At 36.1% G+C, this 21,770-nt stretch overlaps 3 protein-coding genes across 3 annotated transcripts in view; 2 read left to right on the plus strand and 1 right to left on the minus strand.

The window, feature by feature from the left end:
* LOC120359505 overlaps window positions 1–21,770 on the plus strand; it is a 131,874-nt gene extending 110,104 nt beyond the window's left edge. The window contains exons 2-9 of the mRNA XM_039457166.1: window positions 18,495–18,839; window positions 19,190–19,288; window positions 19,441–19,589; window positions 19,870–19,936; window positions 20,147–20,297; window positions 20,426–20,815; window positions 20,999–21,129; window positions 21,249–21,770. Of these exons, the coding sequence (XP_039313100.1) occupies window positions 18,825–18,839; window positions 19,190–19,288; window positions 19,441–19,589; window positions 19,870–19,936; window positions 20,147–20,297; window positions 20,426–20,499 (555 nt within the window). The 5' untranslated portion in view covers window positions 18,495–18,824 and the 3' untranslated portion in view covers window positions 20,500–20,815; window positions 20,999–21,129; window positions 21,249–21,770. The remainder of the gene's footprint in view (window positions 1–18,494; window positions 18,840–19,189; window positions 19,289–19,440; window positions 19,590–19,869; window positions 19,937–20,146; window positions 20,298–20,425; window positions 20,816–20,998; window positions 21,130–21,248) is intronic.
* Window positions 1,717–2,399, plus strand: LOC120359493. The gene is made up of 2 exons (XM_039457082.1): window positions 1,717–2,114; window positions 2,339–2,399. The coding sequence occupies exons 1-2, from the start codon at window positions 1,717–1,719 to the stop codon at window positions 2,397–2,399; spliced, it is 459 nt and encodes a 152-aa protein (XP_039313016.1).
* LOC113004095 lies at window positions 5,885–7,572 on the minus strand. The gene is made up of 2 exons (XM_026136313.2): window positions 6,861–7,572; window positions 5,885–6,793 (listed from the first exon to the last, which is right to left on the minus strand). Exons 1-2 carry the CDS (start codon window positions 7,485–7,487, stop codon window positions 6,062–6,064), a joined length of 1,359 nt encoding a protein of 452 aa, XP_025992098.2. The 5' UTR covers window positions 7,488–7,572; the 3' UTR covers window positions 5,885–6,061.

The following is a 21,770-nucleotide window of genomic DNA, read 5'->3' on the forward strand; positions in this document are numbered from 1 at the left end:
TGCAGAGCCCTTAGCATCTCCTCGGGATTCAACCTTTTCTGCTACCGACTTTCCTCCTACACCTTCCCCCGATTTTTTTCATCGTAATCTCGATTCACCTGTTCGAAGACCCCCGGAAGATCCATACTCCCCCGCGTTAGAGTTTCCTCAAGAAAACCCGCATTCCTATTCATTATTTACTCCCGAACAAATAGAGAATATAGTAAACGAAAATTTCGAAACGAATCGAAGAGTAGTCAATGAATTGGAAGAAATCTTCGACTCGCTTCAAAGCCTACCTGGATAGCTAAGAATCACCTGATCACAATATACACCCACACACGCACATTTATATCTCGTTAAGCACCAATGTAACCAATTAGAATTTAAGTTATAATTACATTTTTTATTAAGATCATAAGATTTTTCTTCTTTTTATTATACATGTTCTCTACTAGCAAAAATGTTATTTGCAAATTAATAATTATTATTTTAGTCATCACCTATCATTGTAATTGGTTATTTCTTTTATTATGTTAAAATAAATTGTAATTCTTAATTTCAATCATTTTTCTTTATTTCAATCACCTCTAATTCCCGCTCCGATAAAATTGCACTTAGTCCGATCCCGCGTAAAAGCGATTCAATTCGTTTACGCAAAATAAGGACTACACGAATGCAACAATCTGAATGAGAGTCATAGGTCGTCATTCTCGACACCTGACCTACATTCTGACTCACCTAACGCATTCGACTCGTCACACTCGCCCGGAGACATGTGTGCGAGAGATTAGGCCCGTTCCGTCCTTCCTACCTCGCTCGAATTATTTCTTTAAGTCTCTACCTCCTAACCGACCCGAGAGACTTATTTCGAGAATTCTGGACGTAACAGAAGGATGACAGAAAAAAATAATGAATAATAAAAACTACAAAGAACGACAATACAAACTACAAAAAACGATAATACAAACGATAGCGTTTGACATTAACGATAAAAAAACGTACAAGAACGTTAAATTTAACCTAAACTAAACGTTAATAACATGAACGAAACCTCAGAGAACGTTAAATATAACGTAAACAAAACGCTAAAACATGAACGAAACGCCAAAGAACGTACATGAACGTTAAATATAACGTGAACGAAACGTCAAAGAACCACAGTTGTGTGTGAAACATGATGTCATCAGATAGGCGTAAAGAAAAACAAAATATTAGTGCCTAGAGGCGACGACTGGTGGAGGAACTGCATGCCTCTGCAAGAAGAAATTTTCCACGAAGACGCATTATAATTCGGGGATACGACGATATGTGGCAAGCTGATGTGGTCGAGATGCGTCCGTACTCGAGCTCCAACAGAGGCTATCACTACATACTCACCGTCATCGATGCGTTGAGCAAGTTTGCATGGACCATACCGCTTAAAGTCAAGGGTAGAAGAGAAACGGCTGAAGCTATCGCCAGAATAATTCGAGAGAGCGGAAGATGTCCGAAAAACTTACAGACGGATATGGGCAAGGAGTTTTACAACGCTGATGTGCAGAAACTCTTGAAGAACATGACATCAACCATTATTCCACGTATTCAGTGTTGAAAGCATTCATCGTTGAACGGTTCAACCGGACTTTGAAGAACGACATGTGGAAACAATTTACGCTCAATGGAAACTATAAATAGATCGACTTGTTACCACGTCTCATGTCAAACTATAATGCGCGAAAGCATCGAACAATCGACATGCGGCCCATCGATGTTACTCCCGCTATTGCTAAGAAGCTGTTGGACACGGTGTATAGCCACGTTAAGATTGCGGGTCCTGCAAAATTCAAAGTAGGCGATTCGGTACGCGTTAGCAAGTACAAGACAGTCTTTGAGAAAGGATATACGCCCAATTGGACAACCGAGGTGTTTAAAATTGCCAAAGTACAAATAACTAATCCTGTGACTTATCTACTAAAAGATTACAAGGGAAAACCTGTTGCCGGAGGATTCTACGAGTACGAGTTGCATCGTGCTACTCATCCTGACGTGTATCTCGTTGAAAAAGTATTGCGCAAAAGGGGGGATAAGGTTTATGTGAAATGGCTTGGATTTGACAATTCACACAATTCATGGATACACAAGGATAGTGTGTTGTATAATAAATTATACGCTACATTATTATTATTATACTCATGTTTATTACAATATAAAAAACATATTATGTATTGACATTTTGAAATATAAAAAGTATAAAAAATACAAAAATGTGTTGTTTATTTATGAAATATATGTATTACAATGGTATTTTATAATGCCCCCATGGGAGTGTGTCGGTAGAAATAGACAAAATGTATCTCTTATTATTGTATGGACTTAGAGCGACTTTTGTCTCGGATACAGTATATACTTTGTGCAATTTCGATCTTATACACGATTGACGACGAGTCATTTCAATCTCGTTAAATAGACATCGCGTGTAATCATCGAACGTCGCTTTTGATACCTTTGATTTTTTTCGTGTCTTTTTTACCATCGACGCGCAACACGTACATTTTTGCTCTAAGTCCGGCGAATTCAGTCATAATCGCACTGTTATTCTTGTTCTTCATTAACTCTGGTACTCTTTTATTCGCATGAGGTATATCATATGCATTGTTAGATGGATAATCGCTCGTATCAAATTTATTGATATCACGTTTCATCATGCTGTATATATCGTCGCATTCTACGTAATATATAAGACTATTTGTATCGGTGTACATAACCTTACATTTCTCACAATCCAGTGGTAACATGTACTTGTGGTGAAATTCATACAAACAGACTTTTGATACGTTAAGTATACACATACCCATGTAAATCTGCTTGTTAAACTTTATCTCAAGTTTACGCAATTTGACGGTAATAAGATTTTCTGAGAAAACGCTTCTGCTGTGGAAGTTTGTTTTCGCGATCATTGTCTCCGCACCGTGCCGTTCGTCTCATTTAGTTAATAATTTCACATTGACGCGATTACGTACATTTTTCATGGTTTTCCCAAATACCGCGTTATTCATAAGTTTATATAAATTTTTCTCGAAATTGTTTTTAGTATTAGTTCTGAAATTTGTATTTAGTTGTATATAATTGCGAAGCTATGGAGATTGTGTGAATTTCAATATACGATGGATTTTTGTTACGCGAAAATCGTGGCGCATGCACTGCTGTAGGTTGCGGTAGTAAATGACGTACCTCTTTTTCGCAAACTGTCGCAAGCAGTTTCTCCTCTCGCTTGCCAGGCGGTTTATTGCGTATTGGACAGAAGGGTAGATCGGTGTGCGCGTCGTGAAGGTGTTGCGACACCTTACATGACATCATAAACGAGATCGACTTCAAGGATATAGCCTATTGATAATTCGAGCGCGATTGATGATAAGTCAAAATTTGTTACGTCACTGACCCATTGAAAACTTTCATAGGGCAAAGATTACCACACATTGCCCATCCGTTATTTACATCAAAGTACATTAAATATGACGATGGATTTAATGGATCATACGACTGCATGTATTTGTTGTTAGCTTGTGCATATCTACTAGAATATTAACTTAAACCGCCGCGTGTACCGCGTTCTATAAACATAACCATTTTAATGTCCGTAGCAAGTTCAAAAGTAATTTTTGTATACTTTAACATAGTCTCCCACGTGTATCCTGAGAGAGTATAATAATGTGCGGGATCGAGAATGTAACTTTTGAGACATTTGTTGCGTAAATTTTCAAAAATGTCTGCTAACAACAAAACATCAATTTTGCGGTATAAATGGCTATATTTACCTATCGTTCAAACAGAAAACCGTTGCCATACATTGACGGCATGAGCGTAATCACTCTCAGATACCGTGTCACCGGTAAGAGAGCTGTAAAATGATTCGCGTGATGGTAGACATGTTTCCTCCAATTTTCAACACCGTCAACGTACGGGAATACCCCCTTTCCCGTCAATAAATTAAAATTTTCAGCTGATATGTCTTTAAATTGAGATTGTAAAATTTGGAGTTTATTGTTATTTAAAAACGAAGCCAGTTTGTTGAGACTAACATTAAGAAATTTATACGAATCGATAAATCGTAATTTTATGCAAGTTTTTTGATCCTCTGTAGATTTAGTTTTGTGAATAAAATATATTTTTCTTTTGTGATGAGAAGTCTACTTGCCCTTCGAACGCCGTGGTTATTTCTTTGATTATAAAATGTAAATCGTAGCCTGACAAATTATTAAATATTACCGGAACGTAAAACGATTGTTTATAATTTAAGTTGCAATTTGAATGCGCGGAACCTCGATATCTGCCGGTTAAATGGCAATGATCGCGTACCCGTTTATCGTCTTGAATGAATGGTATCTCGTATACATAACACAATGTGTTGCGTTATGGTATGCTTCCTACTGTTTCTTCGATAACGTGTTTATGGGAATATTGGTGGATATAATTGATTTTACTTTATACGCTAATTTTTCAATTCTTTGATGAAACACGAGACACAATTGGGATCGCGACGAAACCGGCATGCGGATAATGCATCATAGTAGAATGCAATAGCGGATTCTAACCCAAGAATCTCAGGAGGGTGCGGGGAAAGAGGAGGAATTTTTGGGTCGCGCGAGGCATGGTGGAAGGGATAGCATGGTGTGCTCAATTTGCAGCCTTCTTTCTCTAAAATCTGCGCTCTCTGTCGTTTTTCTGCCTCTTATTCCAGAGGGCTGCCAACTGTGAAAAGTTGAAGTATTTCACTTTCTAAAGTCTGTACACCTGATATAATTGTCTTTGTCGGACGTTTTCTATTTTTACTCTGTCTCTTTTCTTGTAGATAGTTACCGCTGTAAATAAATGTTATTAAATACAACACGACACGAAAGACTAACTGCGCTCATTGTAAAAAATTAATAAAAATTAAACAGTTTGTGTAAAATATAAAGATTAATAGTATTTAATAATAAAATAATATTTGAAATAACACTACAAATATAAATATCGTAATAAATTTTACGATAATTTTAATAATAAAAAATAAAGTTCTTAAAAATTTTAAAAACAACCATTGATATACAAGAATTTTTTCCAAAACAAGAAATAAATAGAATTATTAAGTCCACAAATCGTTACAGAATATCAATTTTTTGTAAATAAGAAATTATTGAAAATTGAAGATATTGTTTCATTAAGAATGAAAAGAAAAAAATAGTTGAGATAGTTAAATAAAATAAAATAAAATAATATTCATTGATTTTATGCTTGAGGTACATGTTGCTGTTTTCGAATGAACTGACTAAGACAATCTCTACCGACAAAATGTGTAGAAATAAGTCATTATTTTTTATGCAGGTTTCATGATAAATATAATAATTTATTATACACAATTCTTATATTATATAGTTTTTAGATACACATAATTATTTATTATTTTATACATTTCAAAGTTAAAAAGCTAAGAGCTAAAAGTTCTATTTGATTTTTTTCATTTTTTTCTTGTTTTTGGTAGCGTTCGACACATTGCATATGTTTCCTCCAGCCTTCAATTACTGTAATAATAAAACAAAACATTATTGTTTATTGTATATACCAAGAATTTCGTGGCACATTAAGATAGCAAATTACTATCATCAGTAATCGTTCAATGTTGTTCTTACCTTCTAAATCGACCCTGGTGATTCTACATCTATCATACATTCCTGTATATTCGATGGATCATCAGGGCTGACGAGTAACTCGGAAGACTGCATGTACATTTTCGTGGATGACGGGAAGCGGAAAATCTTCGGCTATGACTTTGAAGTCCATATTACTTTCATTGTCACTAAAATAGAAAACATAAATGTTACTTTGATAATGTTATGCAAAAAAAGGAATGTATTTTTCAGTAATTAATACATCAATTACACAAGTATACACGGTTTTGGACCTGAGCAATCAAAAGCTGTTTATAAGGTAGATTCGGGGGCTGAATCCAAATCAGCAGCCCGTTGTTTGAAATTGGTTCTAGTTTTCGAAATATTCAATAAATTCATTATTTTAGTATTTTTGACCATTAACGGCCATTTATTGAATTGAAAAGTATAAATCAGAAATGAACAGAGGTTGAACTGAGTCTTTTATATTTCTTGGGATCTGTTTCACGCTTTAGGGTCCAACAGTAGTCGCTCATCATGCCTTCGTCCCAAAATCCTTGGTATCGCCTTTCGATTTTCGCTATATCTTGATGTAGCCGCTCTCCTTGCTCGTCGCTCGTATCGCCCAAGTTTTGTGGGAAAAAATCAAGATGTGAATGCAGAAAATGTATCTTAAGAGACATTCGAGCTCCAATCTTGTGGTAATTCTTCAAAAAATTGTCGATTACTTGTTTGTAATCCGGTGATTTGTGGTTACCGAGAAAGTTGTGAACAACATTTTTAAACGATGCCCATGCTGCTGCTTCATCAGGCGTTAAACATTTTGTAAACTTTGCATCAGCCATTACTTTTCGAATATCAGGTCCGACAAATATTCCTTCTTTGATTTTTGCGTATGACAGTTTTGGAAACAACTTGATTAAGTACTGGAAAGCCGGTCCTTCGCGATTGAGCGCTTTGACAAAGTTCTTAATAAGGCCAAGTTTAATATGAAGAGGCAATAAAATGTCCTGTGGGTTCACAAGTGGTATAGAGGACACATTTTGTTGTCCTGGCTCATAATGGGTACGACTCGGCCACACCTTTCTCACATAATGATGATCAACTGCACGGCTGTCCCACAGACACAAAAAACAGCAAAATTTCGTGAATCCAGATTGCATCCCAACCAATAGACCAATAACCTATAATGAATATGTAAATCAATTAATATCTATTTCGAAATTAAGTACAATTAATTTATTTCTCAACCTTTAGATCGCCACAAATTTTCCATTGATGCTCATTGTATTTGATCTTGGCCAAAATTGTACGCATTGTGTCATAGCATTCCTTAGTTTGTACTGCGTGAGCAATCGGAATCGATGGTTTTTTATTTCCAATGTGGAGTAGAGCCGCCTTCAAACTGTATTTAGAACCATCTATGAACAAACGCCATTCATTTTGATCATATGCTGTATTCATCACATCAAATAAACCTTTGATGTCATTGCAGAAACACATGTCATTTTCTTTTTTGAAGAAAGGTAAAATCGCGTGATTTCTATTTCTGTATATAGTGACTTGTGTTGTAGGGTCAAGATGTTTCCATTCTTGCAACCGTGATGCAAGCAACTCTGCTTTTTGTTTCGATAAATTCAAATCGCGAATCAAATCACTCAGTTCACTTTGCGAAAGTAAATGCTTTTCTTCCATAACGAAATCGCTTTCTTTGCTCGACTGTGATGAAGACAAAGTTCTTAGGACATTTTTTGCGCTTATACCTGGACAAATTGGCAATGGATCACTGTCCGTACGTGGAACTGGCTTCGACACTGATGATACGTCCGGATATTCATACCGTGCTAGTTTCTTTGCATTTATACCGACGACATTCATTGAGCAAAAGTAGCAATCATCTACATGATTTTTCTGTTCTCTCCATAACGTTGGCACAGAAAATGAAAAGTATATATTTTCACAAAGTGACCACTTGTACAGCTTTGTTCTGCACGCGTTACAAAACAATTTCGGTACCCATGGCTTGTCAGTGTTTATTACAGCAAAACCAAAGTACTGCAAATACGCATCTTTGAGCGCATTTGTCATGATTTTTCCACGTTTTCCGAGCATATAACATCCACAAACGTAACAAAAACACTTTGAATCGACTGTGCAACGTCTTCTCTGCATTTTCACACGTTCCGAAGCACAATCACAGTACAAAAACAAGTTCCGAAAGATGTTCGATGCAACGTGGTCAGCTGATAGCTGTTATAAGAGCGCAGTACCGCCACCATCCGCGAACTCGAAAACTAGAACCAATCTTGACAAACGGATTGAAGATCTGAGTTCAGGGCACCAAATAACGTTAAGAATCGTTCTCATCTGCTCGGGTCCAAAAGTTGACCCGAATTTGTAAACTTGTGTTATTATTTATTCATGTTTACCTATTTTCCGTTTTTGGTAACAATAATGTTGGAACTGCACTCGGCAAAAGCGACCGTCTTCGAATGTCCATAGGAGGTCAAATCTTCTTACTTCTCACAAACAAATCTTCTGTGAAGTGTGCTAAGCATATATTTGCTAAAAATTCAAATGACAGAATAATAGTTAAGTTAACTAACAATTAATAAGTTAACAATTGTCCTAGTTTACATCAAGCACTTGATGTGTGCTATGTAACTTCCTATTAAATTATTTTAATTTCGACAATACGTATAAATGTATACATGATATGTACATTTAATTATCTTGAAACATATTGCATCAGTTTAATGTACTATTCTTTAAAATTATTACAAAAGTTAAGATAATTAAATAGAAAGTTGTTGGTTAGTATGTATATCAAGTAATTGGTGTTAGGTTAGGTTGCTCTATTAAGATACGAATATTTACAATATTTTCTATTGGAACAGTATTGGAATGTTGTGTGTGTGCCTGTGTGTGTAATACAAATTGTAATGGAAATAATGTCATTACAAAAAATTGACTAATAATATTTAATAAGACTTACCATTCTTAATATTTTTCGGCATAAAACTCTCTCCGATTCTCTGAATTCAGCCTTCACGCATTACTGCATTTTCCGGAAATCGGAAAAAGCTTACTTGCGCCGGCAAGCACGTTTCGTTGCAATTTTTACACGATTTCACTACACAACGTACCATTTTCACTTTATTTTACAATAAAGTTTAAAAAATAACCTAAAAATACGTGTTGTTACTATGGACGCTATGAAGCAAAGGCGCTGAAATTGGAGCAATGACGCTGGCGGCGCTGGTATGACAGAAAAAGACGCAATGGACGCATTCGTACATGTGACAAAGATGCGACCATCTAGGTTCAGCAACTTTCCGACATTAAATATTTCATTTTTTCACAGTTGGCAGTCTTCAGGAATAAGAGACACTTTGCCGTGAAAAGGGGCGTGGTTTAGCCAAATTGAGCACACCATGTTATACTTCCACCATGGCGCGAGGGGACCTAACCGGCAATGAGGTCACGCGGGTGGACCAAACCGAGTGGGGGTGGAGTGAAGGAGAGAAATTTTTCAGGTCGCGCGAGGAATCCTAACCGGAGACGATGTCACGTGGGTGGATCAAACCGGGTGAAGGCAAGGCAAGGGGGGGGGTAATCGGGGACACGTGTATGAACTTAACCGAGGGAGGGATGATATCTGGTGTAGTTCTGCGTAATTAATGTTTGAATAAACAGTGATAATGCAGAGTTAGCAACGATCATCATCAATGAATAAATAAACAAGGACCATGTTCTTGACCGAAACCTGACACCTTTGAAATGTGCCGCGTGGAGGCAACTGATCGTTTAATGTAAACATGGACAATGTACTTGTCTCTCTGTTTACATAAACATAATAAATCACACCGCGAGGAGGTGGGTATGACTGTACTTTTGAAATCGGAAATGTCTGTCATCACAAGTAAAGGGGGAGGGGGGATAAGCGATACGATGGCGAATATTTTGTGGGGTGTGCGCGGCTATTTCCGCGGGGCCCGCCGCCGCCGCTACCGCCGCCGGATGCATGAAGGGGATACGCGCGGTCTAACGCGGGGTCCGCCACCCGCCACCGGCATCTACTCACCACCACCCACCGCCGCTGCCACACGCTGGCGCTTACGCATGCGCTCTCCCGTCCCTCGCTCGCTTGCTCGCTCGCTCGATTTTCCCGTACGCGATCTTTCTTGCTCCTTCCCATATACTCACCCGTATATTGCGCTTTCACTCCCGTCTCGTACGCTTGTACTCTTGCTTGTATACCAACGTTCTCAATTGCACGCGTTTTTACGGTCTATCCTCACTCGTTCGCGCGCTCTCCTTCTCGCGACTCACTCATCCCATACACTTTCTTATTATTTAAAAAGATGGTGGTTGATAATGATAAGGGATATAAAAAAATAATAATATTTAAGCTACAATTATAATTTTAACTTTAAATTTTTATTTATTTTACATCTTTATTTATTTTACATCTTTGAGCGGATGCTGCGGTGTGGCATGGCGATGCGACATTCCCCCCCCCCTCCCCCGCGCGGTCTATCCTCGCTTGTGCTCTCCTATACGCGGCTTATCTTGTGCTCTCAATCGCACGCGTTTTTTATTAATCTAAAGAAAATGGTGTGACAAGAACAGAGAAATAATAATACTACAGTAATTTTTTATATTAATATTTTATATATTTATTTTAAAAAATGTTATAATATTTAAAAAAATTAAAATAAAAAAATTTTTTTTAATGGAAAAATTTATAAAATAACAAAAAATTAAACTTATATATGTTTTTTTTAGAAAAAACTATTTTTTTATGAGTATAATAATTCTGGTTTCAACAATAATTCCTCCCACCATAATGGTTCGTTGAAAAGTTTGCTCAAGTGCCAATAGTCAATAAGCGGATTGTTCCGCATCCACTTAAAATCGTTGCACTTGCGGTACCAACGACGTCAAGAGTGTCTGTCAATAGCTTTTGCAATGTTTATGTACTCATCTATTTCTATTTGGGATGGAAAAATGCACTAAAAATAAAAAAAAATTATAAGAAAACAGTAATATTACTAATTATATATAAATCATTTACAGATAATAAAAAATAAAACTTACAAATTCAGGGTTAATTACTTGAAAGTACACTACATGTCTTATATGCTCAGTATAAGTGCTCTTATTGTGCACCATTAAAATCTGCAAAAAAAGTATATAATTATATATAAGGTTATATATACAATTGTAACATGCACTGTAAAAAGAAAATAAGTATACTTACTGCTCTTGCGAGGTATGTAACTCGCAGCAAATCGATTATTGAGCGTTCCATTTTAGGCACTGTCAAAGTGAGACTGTCACACGACTGACTGACTCTCTGACTGTAAGCATAGGCCTGTGCAGTTCTTTCTCTTCAAAATCTACGTCATATAAACAACTGAAGTATCTCCCGATTACTAATTTAAACTTGTTAGAGATAAGCAGAATGAGATGAGAAAACTATGAAGCGGAAAAGCCGCGTAGGAAAAAAAAAATTAGACAGAGTAAAACTTTATAAAAAATTTATTAAAATATTAAATATTAACTCTGAAAATAAAGTATCTATTTTGATCTAGATAAGTTTCTAATAAACAAAAAATAAAATAATAATTGCTAAAAAGGAAAAATTTACAAAGTCTTTTATAAGAAGAATGAGAATGAAGGTTAGAAGTATTCCCTGAATAGAGAGAAAAATAGCAAAAAGGAGTGAAAAGGATAATAGTTTCAAGAATTAGTTCTATTCGAGAATCGTTCCAAATGCAACTAAAAGAGAGAAAAAGAGAGAGAGAGAGAGAAGTGAAAGAGTAAAACCACGCAGAGCGAAAGCTAGTGAGTGAAGGAGAGTGAGAGAGAAAGAGATAGAGACTTCGTAACTTGAGTCACGTGACCGCTTGAACGATTCAAGATATCGTCACTTCTATCTCGAGATTAAACACGTGGCAAGAACTTATCTAAACGACTAGAAAACTTTGAGAGATTGATAATTACGTCTGACGGATCTTGCAGATCCTCTGACAAACTCTTCAAAAAGTGAATGTTAGTAAGACCGTAAGATCTTTTAACGAACGTTCGTATTTGCAGTAATTTATCTGTAAAACCGTATAGTTTTTTAGATGAATGAGAAAGATGGCGACAGGTGTTTGTCGGACCCTCGTGGTTCGCAAACGAACTACTGACCTGGTGAAAGAATTGGAACAATTCTTTCTTTATCTTACTGCTGGAGGTTTTCGTAGATAGTTGAAATTTGCCACCTTCAATATAGTCATTTGAGGATCTCTAATTCCTTTTGAATGAAACTTGCATGCACAATAGGAATTTTACAGTAGAGAGAAGTTCGGATGCGATCCGCCAGCCATGAAAGTCATCGAGAGAGAGCGAGATTTTTGTGACGGCATGAGTCGCTAACCGAGAATTACCCGCACCCTCGTCGCAACCGAAACGCCTCTTTAGGCGTTAACAGATTGCTGAGCATGCTTTTTTACCGACGCAGCATCGAAGCGCTCTTTTTTTTAAACATTTCCGCCAGCCTTCATTAACAATTGAATTTAATGAATGAATTACAGAAAGGAGATGAAGATGGGAAGTGGGCAGAGCTTCACAAGAGGTCGAGTAAAAGTCGAGGTTTGAGTGCGGACTGTGACTACGCGAACTTTTCCATCCTTGCCTGGATGACAAGTGAGAACTCGACCTAAAGGCCACTTAGACGGAGGATATTGCTGATCTATCACGAGAACAAGAACGCCTTCAGGAAGTGGAGGATTTTCTTTATTTCATTTGTACATTGCTAGATAACGTTGTAGACACTCTTTAGACCAATGACGCCAGAAGCTTTCGAGCATTTGTCGAGTCAACTGCCAGCGAGAAAGATGTGAAACTTTGATGGTTTTAAGCGAAGACTCAGAAATAGTGGACAATAAATGTCCAACTAGAAAGTGTGCAGGTGTTAGGACGTGTAAATCGTCCGTGTCATCCGTCATAGGACAAAGAGGTCGAGAATTCAAAACAGCTTCTACCTGTGTCAGAAAAGTTGACATCTCTTCATAGATTAGTAGGTGCGTTCCAATGACTCTTCTGATATGGTATTTTACTGACTTCACTCCGGCTTCTCATTTTCCACCGAAATGTGGAGCGGAGGGAGGGTTGAACTTCCATTGAGTACCGTCATTAGCGAGTAATGAAGCGAGTTTACCGGCTTCCTTAGAGGCAGCGTTAAAAAGATTTTTGAGCTCGACATCAGCCCCCTTTAAATTTGTTCCGCAGTCACTGGTAAGAGTCGCACAAATTCCTCGTCTGGAAGTGTAGCGCTTAAACGCAGCAAGAAAGGCTTTGGAAGTACAGTCCGTAACAAGTTCAAGATGAACTGCGGCTGTTGACAGGCATACAGACAGGGAAATTCAAGCCTTGTATGTTCTTGAGTTTTTTTCTTTCCAATTCTTGATGTATAGTGGGCCAGCATAATCGAATTTAAAAATGGGCGAGACGGAGTCACTCTTTCACGAGGAAGTTGTCCATAATTTGCTTAGCTCGGTTTTGCCTATATCGGGCACAACGAATATATTTTAAGATAAAGGATCGGACTGGTGCTCGTCCTCCAATTATCTAATAGGTATCTTGAATGAACGAAAGAGTGCTTTGGACGCCTCCATGCACAGTGTGTTGATGAGCATCCGCAATCATTAAGTTAAGTTAAGGGAGAGTGTCGAGGTAGAATTATTGGATGTTTGCTACTTTCAGATAGGAGAGAATATTGAAGACGACCTCCTTCTTGGAGAAGGCCATCTGAGTCTAAGAAAGGAGTGAGATGGATAAAATGATTAGAACGAAAAAAAGCGTGACCGAGAAATAGTATTTTATGTTCTTGATGGAACCATGATTGTTTAGTGCTTTTGATCCAATAAGTTCGTGCCTTTTCAAATTCTTGAGTAGTGAGAGGTGTGTTTGAGGCTGCTATTGGGGCCTTTCGGAAGTGAGATATAGCTCTGAGGCATAAAGCTGTAATGCGCAGTAATCGAGTAAGACTGGAGTATTTAGATATGAGATTCCACTGTTCGGGATGGCTGACTTTTGTAATGTGAACTAGATTTGGACGTTCTTCAAGATTTTCCTTTTGAGGTACAATTAGCGGTGCTTGGGGCCATGTGGCAGAATCTTGAGTAAACCAAGTTGGTCCGGACTACCAACTCGTGTGTTTAATCAATTCACTAGGTGAAAAGCCTCTTGTGGCACAATCGGCTGGGTTGTCCACTCCGGGGACAAATTTCCACGTTGCCTGAGGTAAGGTCTCGTGAATGTAGCAAACTCGATTGTGTACGAAATCTTTCCATCTAGAAGAGTGATTATTAATCCACGTATAGGCAACAGCGGAATCGGTCCAAAGAAAAATAGAGCTTTTTTTAGGCTTCAAAATTAAAACGCGAGAGGTAAGTTTGGTTAAAAGCATTGCTCCAGCGAGTTCCAGACGTGGAATGTTTATCCTTTTTAGAGGCGCAACCTTTGTTTTGGAACAGATTAATTGAGTAGTAATCTCTTTATGTTGATGAACGGATCGGATATAGATGGCCGCGCACATAGCTTTTTTGAAAGCGTCACAGAATCCGTGAATCTCAAGAGAATGCTCAGAATTGAAATAAATTCATCGTGCGAATTTTAACTTTGGTTTATCCTGAAGAAGTTTGACGAATTTAGTCCATTTTATTACAATAGGTGAAGGCAAAGGATCGTTTCAGCCAAACTTGATGGACCAGAGTTTCTGAATAAAGATTTTGGCTGTAATGATAACAGAAGAAAGTAATCCAAGTGGGTCGAATATTTGGGCGATGGTTGATAAAATATTCCGTTTGGTTAAGACTGTTGGTATTGAGACAGTAACGGAAAAATGGAAAGTATCTGTAGAAGGATTTCAGTTCAGTCCTCAGACATGAATCATAGGAGATTTATCAAATTGTACGAGCATAGAATTAGCGTGTCTCTCAAGGGGAATCGATTGGAGAATTTCTGTGTGATTACTGGTCCATTTTTGTAGTAGAAAGCCGTGCATAAAGAATCTACCTGTTTAACAACTTCTTGGACTTGAGCTATTGAATCAGAGCCGCCAAATATGTCATCTACATATCGTCCGTGAGTTAAAGGAGGAATGGCTAGCGGGAATTTTGCGCCTTCGTCTTCTATAAGTTGGACAAAAGTGCGTAACGCTAAAAAGGGAGCGCAGACAAGTCCATAAGTTACAGTTATTAATTGGTAATCGATAATATCCTGATTTTGATTTATCCATAGAATGCGTTGAAAGGTTCAGTCGTCTTGGTGCATTCGAATTTGCCGATACATTTTCTCAATGTCACAAGAGAAACTGTACCGGGATTGTCGGAAGTATAACAGGACATCAAATACGTCTGTTTGTAGTTTTGCTGCAGTGTATAAAAGGTCATTAAGAGAAATGTCAGTAGAAGTACGACTGGAGCCGTTAAAAACAACTCTTAGTTTAGTGGTTATACTACTCTCTCGAATGACTCCGTGATGAGGAAGATAATAAACTAGATCAGGAACTGATTGAGAAGCAGAAACCAATCTCATGTGATCCAACTTTTCGTATTCTGATAGAAACTCAGAGTAAGCCTTTGAGAGAGTGGGATCATTAGACAATTTTTTAAAAAGGTGAGTAAGGATCTTAAGCGCTCGAGTTCTTGAATTTCCTAATTCAGTTGCCGATCGTTTGAACGGAAGTCTAATAATGTACCTTCCTTGCGAATCACGTGAATGTGTCCTTTTGTAATGTTGTTCACAGGCTTGTTTACTGATGGATAAGGATGAAGAAGTCAGTGGTGATATCTCTTTGAGTCTCCAAAAGGATTTAAGAAGATTATGAAGCTCATTATCAACTGCGGTATATGATATCTGTGAACGGCTTTTCTTTGTGCGTAAGGACCAGTAGGGCCGGAGACAATCCATCCAAGTCTGGTGCGTTGGGCGATAGGTGAATTTTCGTCGCCTTGAGCGATGCCGTCCTCAAGTATGCGAGCGTAAACAGCGGCTCCTAAGATGATATCAATAGGTCCAGAAGTAATATAAGTATTATCAGCTAAAGTCAGTCCTTGTAAATGTGGCCAGTTATGCTGATAAATGTGAATTTAATTGAACCTTTAGTGCGGCAGGACTTAGCACCACCAACTCCGATTAAAGAAATCGAGGAATGCTTTCTTGAAGAATTTGTACTAGACGCTCTGATATGAGCGAGATTTCAGAACCTGGATCAATCAATGCTCGAGCTTGGATGGTTTCTCTATTTTCCTTGGTAATTGATACTTGAGCGGTCGCTAACAATACGGTTTCGTTAAATGATTGGTGTTCTCTTGCGGAGTGAAGCACGTGATTTTCTTTTGAATTTGTTTCAGTAGCAGATGTTGCAGAAATTGACGGTGTAGTTTTAGAAATCTTGTTTTGGTGAGTAGTAGTATGATGTTTTTGTCCGCATTTAGTACAGCGTTTGGTCACCCGACAAGTTGATACTCTGTGTTGACCGAGACAATTGTAACAGAGTTGTTTTTGTTTAATAAGAGCAATTTGTTGCTGTACCAATTTTGCAGTATATTGCGGACAATTGCAAATGTAATGACTCTCGGAGCATAAAAAACAGGAACTTGGTTTAGAAGAGTGAGAATTTTTTACCTTTCCTTGGAAGTGAGATTTTGCCGTTGTCGGATATAATAAATTGGAAGATTTTCCGGTTCGAGATTTTTCAAAGGCTTGGAGAGAAAGAAGCCGTAAAATTAGAAACTCATTGAATTGAGTCCAGGTAGGCGGATCTTTTGACGAACCTAAATGGTGCTCTCAAACCTTGATAGATTCAGAGTCAAGTCGTTGCACTGCAATGATGACGAAAACATCGTCCCACGTATGAACAGGTCTCTTTAGTGTTTTGAGGGTGCGATAAATCTGCGTAATATTAGTGTATAGCTGCTCCATCCCAATAGCCGATTTCTTTGTCATACGTTTGAGTGTGAGTAGAGAATGTAAAGCAGAATGTACAAGAAAGCGCTTGTTCTCGTAAAAAGAAACTAGTGCGTCCCGTGCCTTTTAGAAGTTATCAGCGGTAAGCGCAGTGTTTTTTAATAAGTGAGAAGCAGATCCAACTAAACTTGTTTTGAGATATTCCAGTTTCTCGACTTAGCTTAGTGTAGGATTGGCTAAAATGAGAGAATTGAATAAGTCTTTGAAAGAGAGCCAATCGGAAGGTGAACCGTTGAACTTTGGGATATCGATGCGCGGAAGGCGAGCATGTTGAAAGAAAACTAGAATACTTAAATTTTGAAAAGCAGCCTGAAGTGAAGGTATCTCAGTGAGGCTTTCAGAGTCATGCTCGATCATTGAATTCATTTTCTCTACTGCCTCGAGATACAATTCATAAGTTGTTAAGTAAATGTTTTCAGAAAAATACGGATCTTGTAGTAGTTGCAATCTATCGTCTGAGTTTAATTTTGTAATGCTATATTAATAGCATCGTTTACGACGGAAAACTTCTCCCAAGTTTCATGAAGCGCGGTCAGGCGAGCTCGTATGCGTTGAGGCGTTACATTTGATAGACCGATTTTGACGAGATTTTTATCTGAGTTGAAATAACGTCCTTTAAATTAAGTTGTTGCTCTAAACGAGCTTCTATGTGGCTGAGTCTCATTTTTAGGAGTGCGTGGCGTATCCGGCTCGAAGGATCAAAATGTTAAAGATAAGCAGAATGAGATGAGAAAACGAAAAGGCCGCGTAGGAAAAAAAAATTAGACAGAGTAAAACTTTATAAAAAATTTATTAAAATATTAAATATTAACTCTAAAAATAAAGTAACTATTTTGATCTAGATAAGTTTCTAATAAACAAAAAATAAAATAATAATTGCTCAAAAGGAAAAATTTACGAAGTTTTTTATAAGAAGAATGACAATGAAGGTTAGAAGTATTCCCTGAATAGAGAAAAAGAAGGCGAGAAGGAGTGAAAAGGATAATAGTTTCAAGAATTAGTTCTATTCGAGAATCGTTCAAAATGTAACTAAAAGAGAGAGAGAGCGAAGTAAAAGAGTAAAACCACGCAGAGCAAAAGCCAGTGAGTGAAGGAGAGTGAGAGTAAAAGAGATAGAGACTTCGTAACTTGAGTCACGTGACCACTTGAACGATTTAAGATATCGTCACTTCTATCTCGAGATTAAACACGTGGCAAGAACTTATCTAAACGACTAGAAAACTTTGAGAGATTGATAATTATGTCTGACGGATCTTGCAGATCCTCAGACAAACTCTTCAAAAAGTGAATATTAGTAAGACCATAAGATCTTCTAACGAACGTTTGTATTTGCAGTAATTTGTTTGTAAGACCGTATAGTTTTTCAGACGAATGAGAAAGATGGCGACAGGTGTTTGTCGGACCCTCGTGGTTCGCAAACGAACTACTGACCTGGTGAAAGAATTGGAACAATTCTTTCTTTATCTTACTGCGGGAGGTTTTCGTAGATAATTGAAATTTGCCACTTTCTATATAGTCATTTGAGGATCTCTAATTCCCTTTAAATGAAACTTGCATGCACAATAGGAATTTCACAGTAGAGAGAAGTTCGGATGCGATCCGCCAGCCATGAAAGTCATCGAGAGAAAGCGAGATTTATGAGTCGCTAACCGAGAATTACCCCCACCCTCGTCGAGGCAACCGAAGCGCTTCCTTAGGCGTTAACAGATTGCTAAGCATGCTTTTTTACCGACACAGCGCTCCTTTTTTTAAACAAAACTTTCATTGAAAGAAACTCTTCTCTACTTCTTTCAGTCCGACTTCACTCTTGTTATACTCTCACTTTTTTATCTTCTAAAAATTTTTTAATATCTATTGTAGTGTTACGTCCAGGGTTGAAGAAGGATACGTAAGATATGGAGAGAGAAAGGAGGGACGTAACAACTTGAGAATGTGCACACGAGGCACAGGCAGGCCGCGTCGACAACCCAGAATATATGGGTCAATAGGACCACAGCGGGGGCCCAATGACAAACATTCGGGGTGTTCCGCGTCCCTCGATCCTGTTTTGAGGCAACAAATCTAATTGCTTTACCTCGGGATCGGACCTAGTGCTTATCCTAAGCGAGGAATGGTGATCGTGGTTGAAAAATTAGGACAGATTAATTGTTATACAATAGTTTATTCTAATGAATAATAATAAAGAATACAATGTCGACTTACTGGGTAATTTAACATTTCATTCTCATGATTACTTATTTAAATGAATAGATTGAATTAACGTTGGTTTCCCCCTTTATATATATATATATATATATATATATATATATATATATATATATATATATGTATATATGTATGTATATTGTTAAATTAAAGGGAAAACCTGAATTAAACTCAAATTGTTTAATACAGAGTAGATTTGTGGTACTAAAAAGTGAATGTTATTTGATTAAAAAGGAGTTTAACTATACTATCTAAATTAACAATTAGAATATACAATTAATTTGAGCTTACAACAGATAATACAATAATACTATTGTCTTATAATAGTTACCATTTACAATTTTTTCTAGAAATATACGTGTATGTATAGGTGTATGTGTGCCTATGTTGGGACTTCATTTAACACGGCAGTATTGGGGCGTAAGCAGGATGAAAATTCAAAAATAAATGTAAGTAATGCAATTTTTAATTACATTGACTCTACTATTTGTTGTAATGTGGTTGTTATAGATATTACGTAATTATAAACAATAATATTCTTTTTATATTTGTAGCATTTCTGTAGTTGTTTATTTTTTTTTGTTTCGTGTTTCTATATTAGATTGTTCAACTGCTCTGTGAAATAGATTTAGATGTAAAAGCTGCTACAGATGTCTTGAATGGACAGGATAATAAATTAAAAGACTCGGCAAGAAATAAACTTCGTTCAGCGATTATAAAATATGAACTGAAAGAAGATGAAAACAAAAAGTACCTTTTATTTTTATCATTTGTTGAGGAATTGTCATATGAAATACATTCATCATGTTCCTAAAACAAAAATGATTACTTCCCGTACAGCACAGCATTGCAAAAACATTGCAAAATATTGCTGAAACATTGCAACAATATTTTACAATGTTTTTGCAATGCTGTGCTGTATGGGTTCAATCTACATTTTAAAATAATTGTTATTATTGTATTATTATTATTTTGTTATTGTTCTATACTATTATTTCAATAATATTAATGTAATATATTTCTGTACCAGAATAACCCAAAAACGATTTCAAGAAATAGCTTTGCAAATACAAAATGCAATTCCAGGAGAAGTTGAGGTTTGTAATTCAACTTTCCATATAATTAAAATTTTTTAAATTTCTTAGCAAGCTCTTAATATTTATGATTTAAAATTAAAAAAAAATACAGTTAAAAAATTGAGGAAAATGTAAGATGTAGAGATATATAACACTTCTAAAGGAAAAAATATATATACATAGTCCGATTGTTGCTTTAAATGTTAAACTTTTATATACTTATTCTTATAGGAGGTATATTATATTTCGTATAAAAGAATTTTAGAAAATAAAAAAGTAAATGCTAAAGGCAACCTTTATGACAAGTATATAAATTATGTTAAACATTTACGCAAAAATGGATGGCAAAAAAGAAAGATAAAATCGACAGATTTTGAATCAGGTTTAGTACTATATAAAATAAAGTAACTGAATAAATTAAAAATCTTTCGAAATAGCAGATAATTTTCTATAATCGCAATTGATAATTTACAAAATAAGAGTACTATACAAATGCATTATTTTATATAGATGTAATTTTAAACGACGATTTGATGGGAAAGCTTGAGTGGCTTCGTAATCATAAAGAACCATATGAAGAATAAAAGAATACTGGGACGTTACTCACGAAGTAAGATTAGCACAGCTACGACGGGAACCAGATAGCATTTATGATTACATCATTGAATATGGTGCTCTTCAATTGACAACTGGCTACAAATTAATAAGTTCCAATATATTTACATAAATCTGCAATATGGAAATGTTATTTTAGTGATAAGGAATAGTTAGTTTTCAGTCATTTTTATTTTTTTCAGCTTCTAGCAGATTTTAAGATATTATATCCTGATTATGATACACGAATGTAGAGTAAATGGATAGAGTTTGCAAGAAAAGTATCACTACTGTTGTCTTTAGAAGGTAACATTCATTATATAAAATTATTTTCAAACAATACGTTACTCATTATGCTAAATATTAAATATATTTATGATAATTATAAAATTACACCATCTCACATGGCAAATGTTTTTAATTTATTTTGAACGTAATTAGTATTTTTTGTCTTGTTAACTTTAATTGTTTAAAAATTTATTTTTTTAGATATTTCTGATTTAAATATTTTCTTACAATTAGAATATCTTTTTACTCCAGTTCCTGTACCTCTAATTAATGGAAAGAGATGGAAGTCTTCTACACAGGAAATGATAGATAGATTCATTCTTCATGTGAAGGTAAGTTATTTAAAATTTTTTTAGTTTTGACTAATAATAACAAAGATGTTTATTCAATTTTATTGATTTTATTTTATTTTATGTTTATGTTAATCTTCTTATAAAATTATTCTGTTCAGGTAATGAATAATTTGGTGTCCAATATCCAGAGAATCAAAAGCAGAGCTCAACAATTGAAGACTAAAATTCAACCGCTTGTTGTCGCTGTAGGACCTACTCTGTCACTGTGCAAAGATTTTTATGTAGTAATTGATAAAAATTACTATAGGTTTGATAACATTCGGACGGCAGTAGATACATGTTTTAAATGCGTGCATGCTTTGCATGCTGAATATTCTCCTCAAAGTGAGGCAATATGGTATTTTTTACGATTTGCATTGTACAAATTATGTACACAATGGGACAAAATAATACCTCAAGTGAGTAAACAATTAAAATCTTTTCCTGAAAAATAATACTTTTTAATTCGTTTCTTTACTGTAACAAGACAATTTAATTAACAGTTTAATATTAGAAATTTTGATAAGGTTTATTTTATTTTTAAGTTAAACATATATTTGTCGTACGACTGTCATCATGCCTCGCTGTATTATAAAAAATTGTAGCCATGCTCTATTTCCATCCGTTAAAGCACTCTATCT

Source organism: Solenopsis invicta, chromosome 14 (assembly GCF_016802725.1).
Source record: "Solenopsis invicta isolate M01_SB chromosome 14, UNIL_Sinv_3.0, whole genome shotgun sequence".
Lineage (NCBI taxonomy): Eukaryota > Metazoa > Arthropoda > Insecta > Hymenoptera > Formicidae > Solenopsis > Solenopsis invicta.

What these genes read in the sequence shown, in the direction of transcription:
- LOC113004095 (XM_026136313.2), bottom strand. Translation starts at nt 7,487, where the DNA reads ATGAATGTCGTCGGTATAAATGCAAAGAAACTAGCACGGTATGAATAT. An exon ending in AAATTTGTGGCGATCTAAAG is followed by an intron (nt 6,794 to 6,860) that starts GTTGAGAAATAA and finishes TATTCATTATAG; the next exon opens with GTTATTGGTCTATTGGTTGG.
- LOC120359493 (XM_039457082.1), top strand. Translation starts at nt 1,717, where the DNA reads ATGCGGCCCATCGATGTTACTCCCGCTATTGCTAAGAAGCTGTTGGAC. An exon ending in ATACACAAGGATAGTGTGTT is followed by an intron (nt 2,115 to 2,338) that starts GTATAATAAATT and finishes GTATGGACTTAG; the next exon opens with AGCGACTTTTGTCTCGGATA.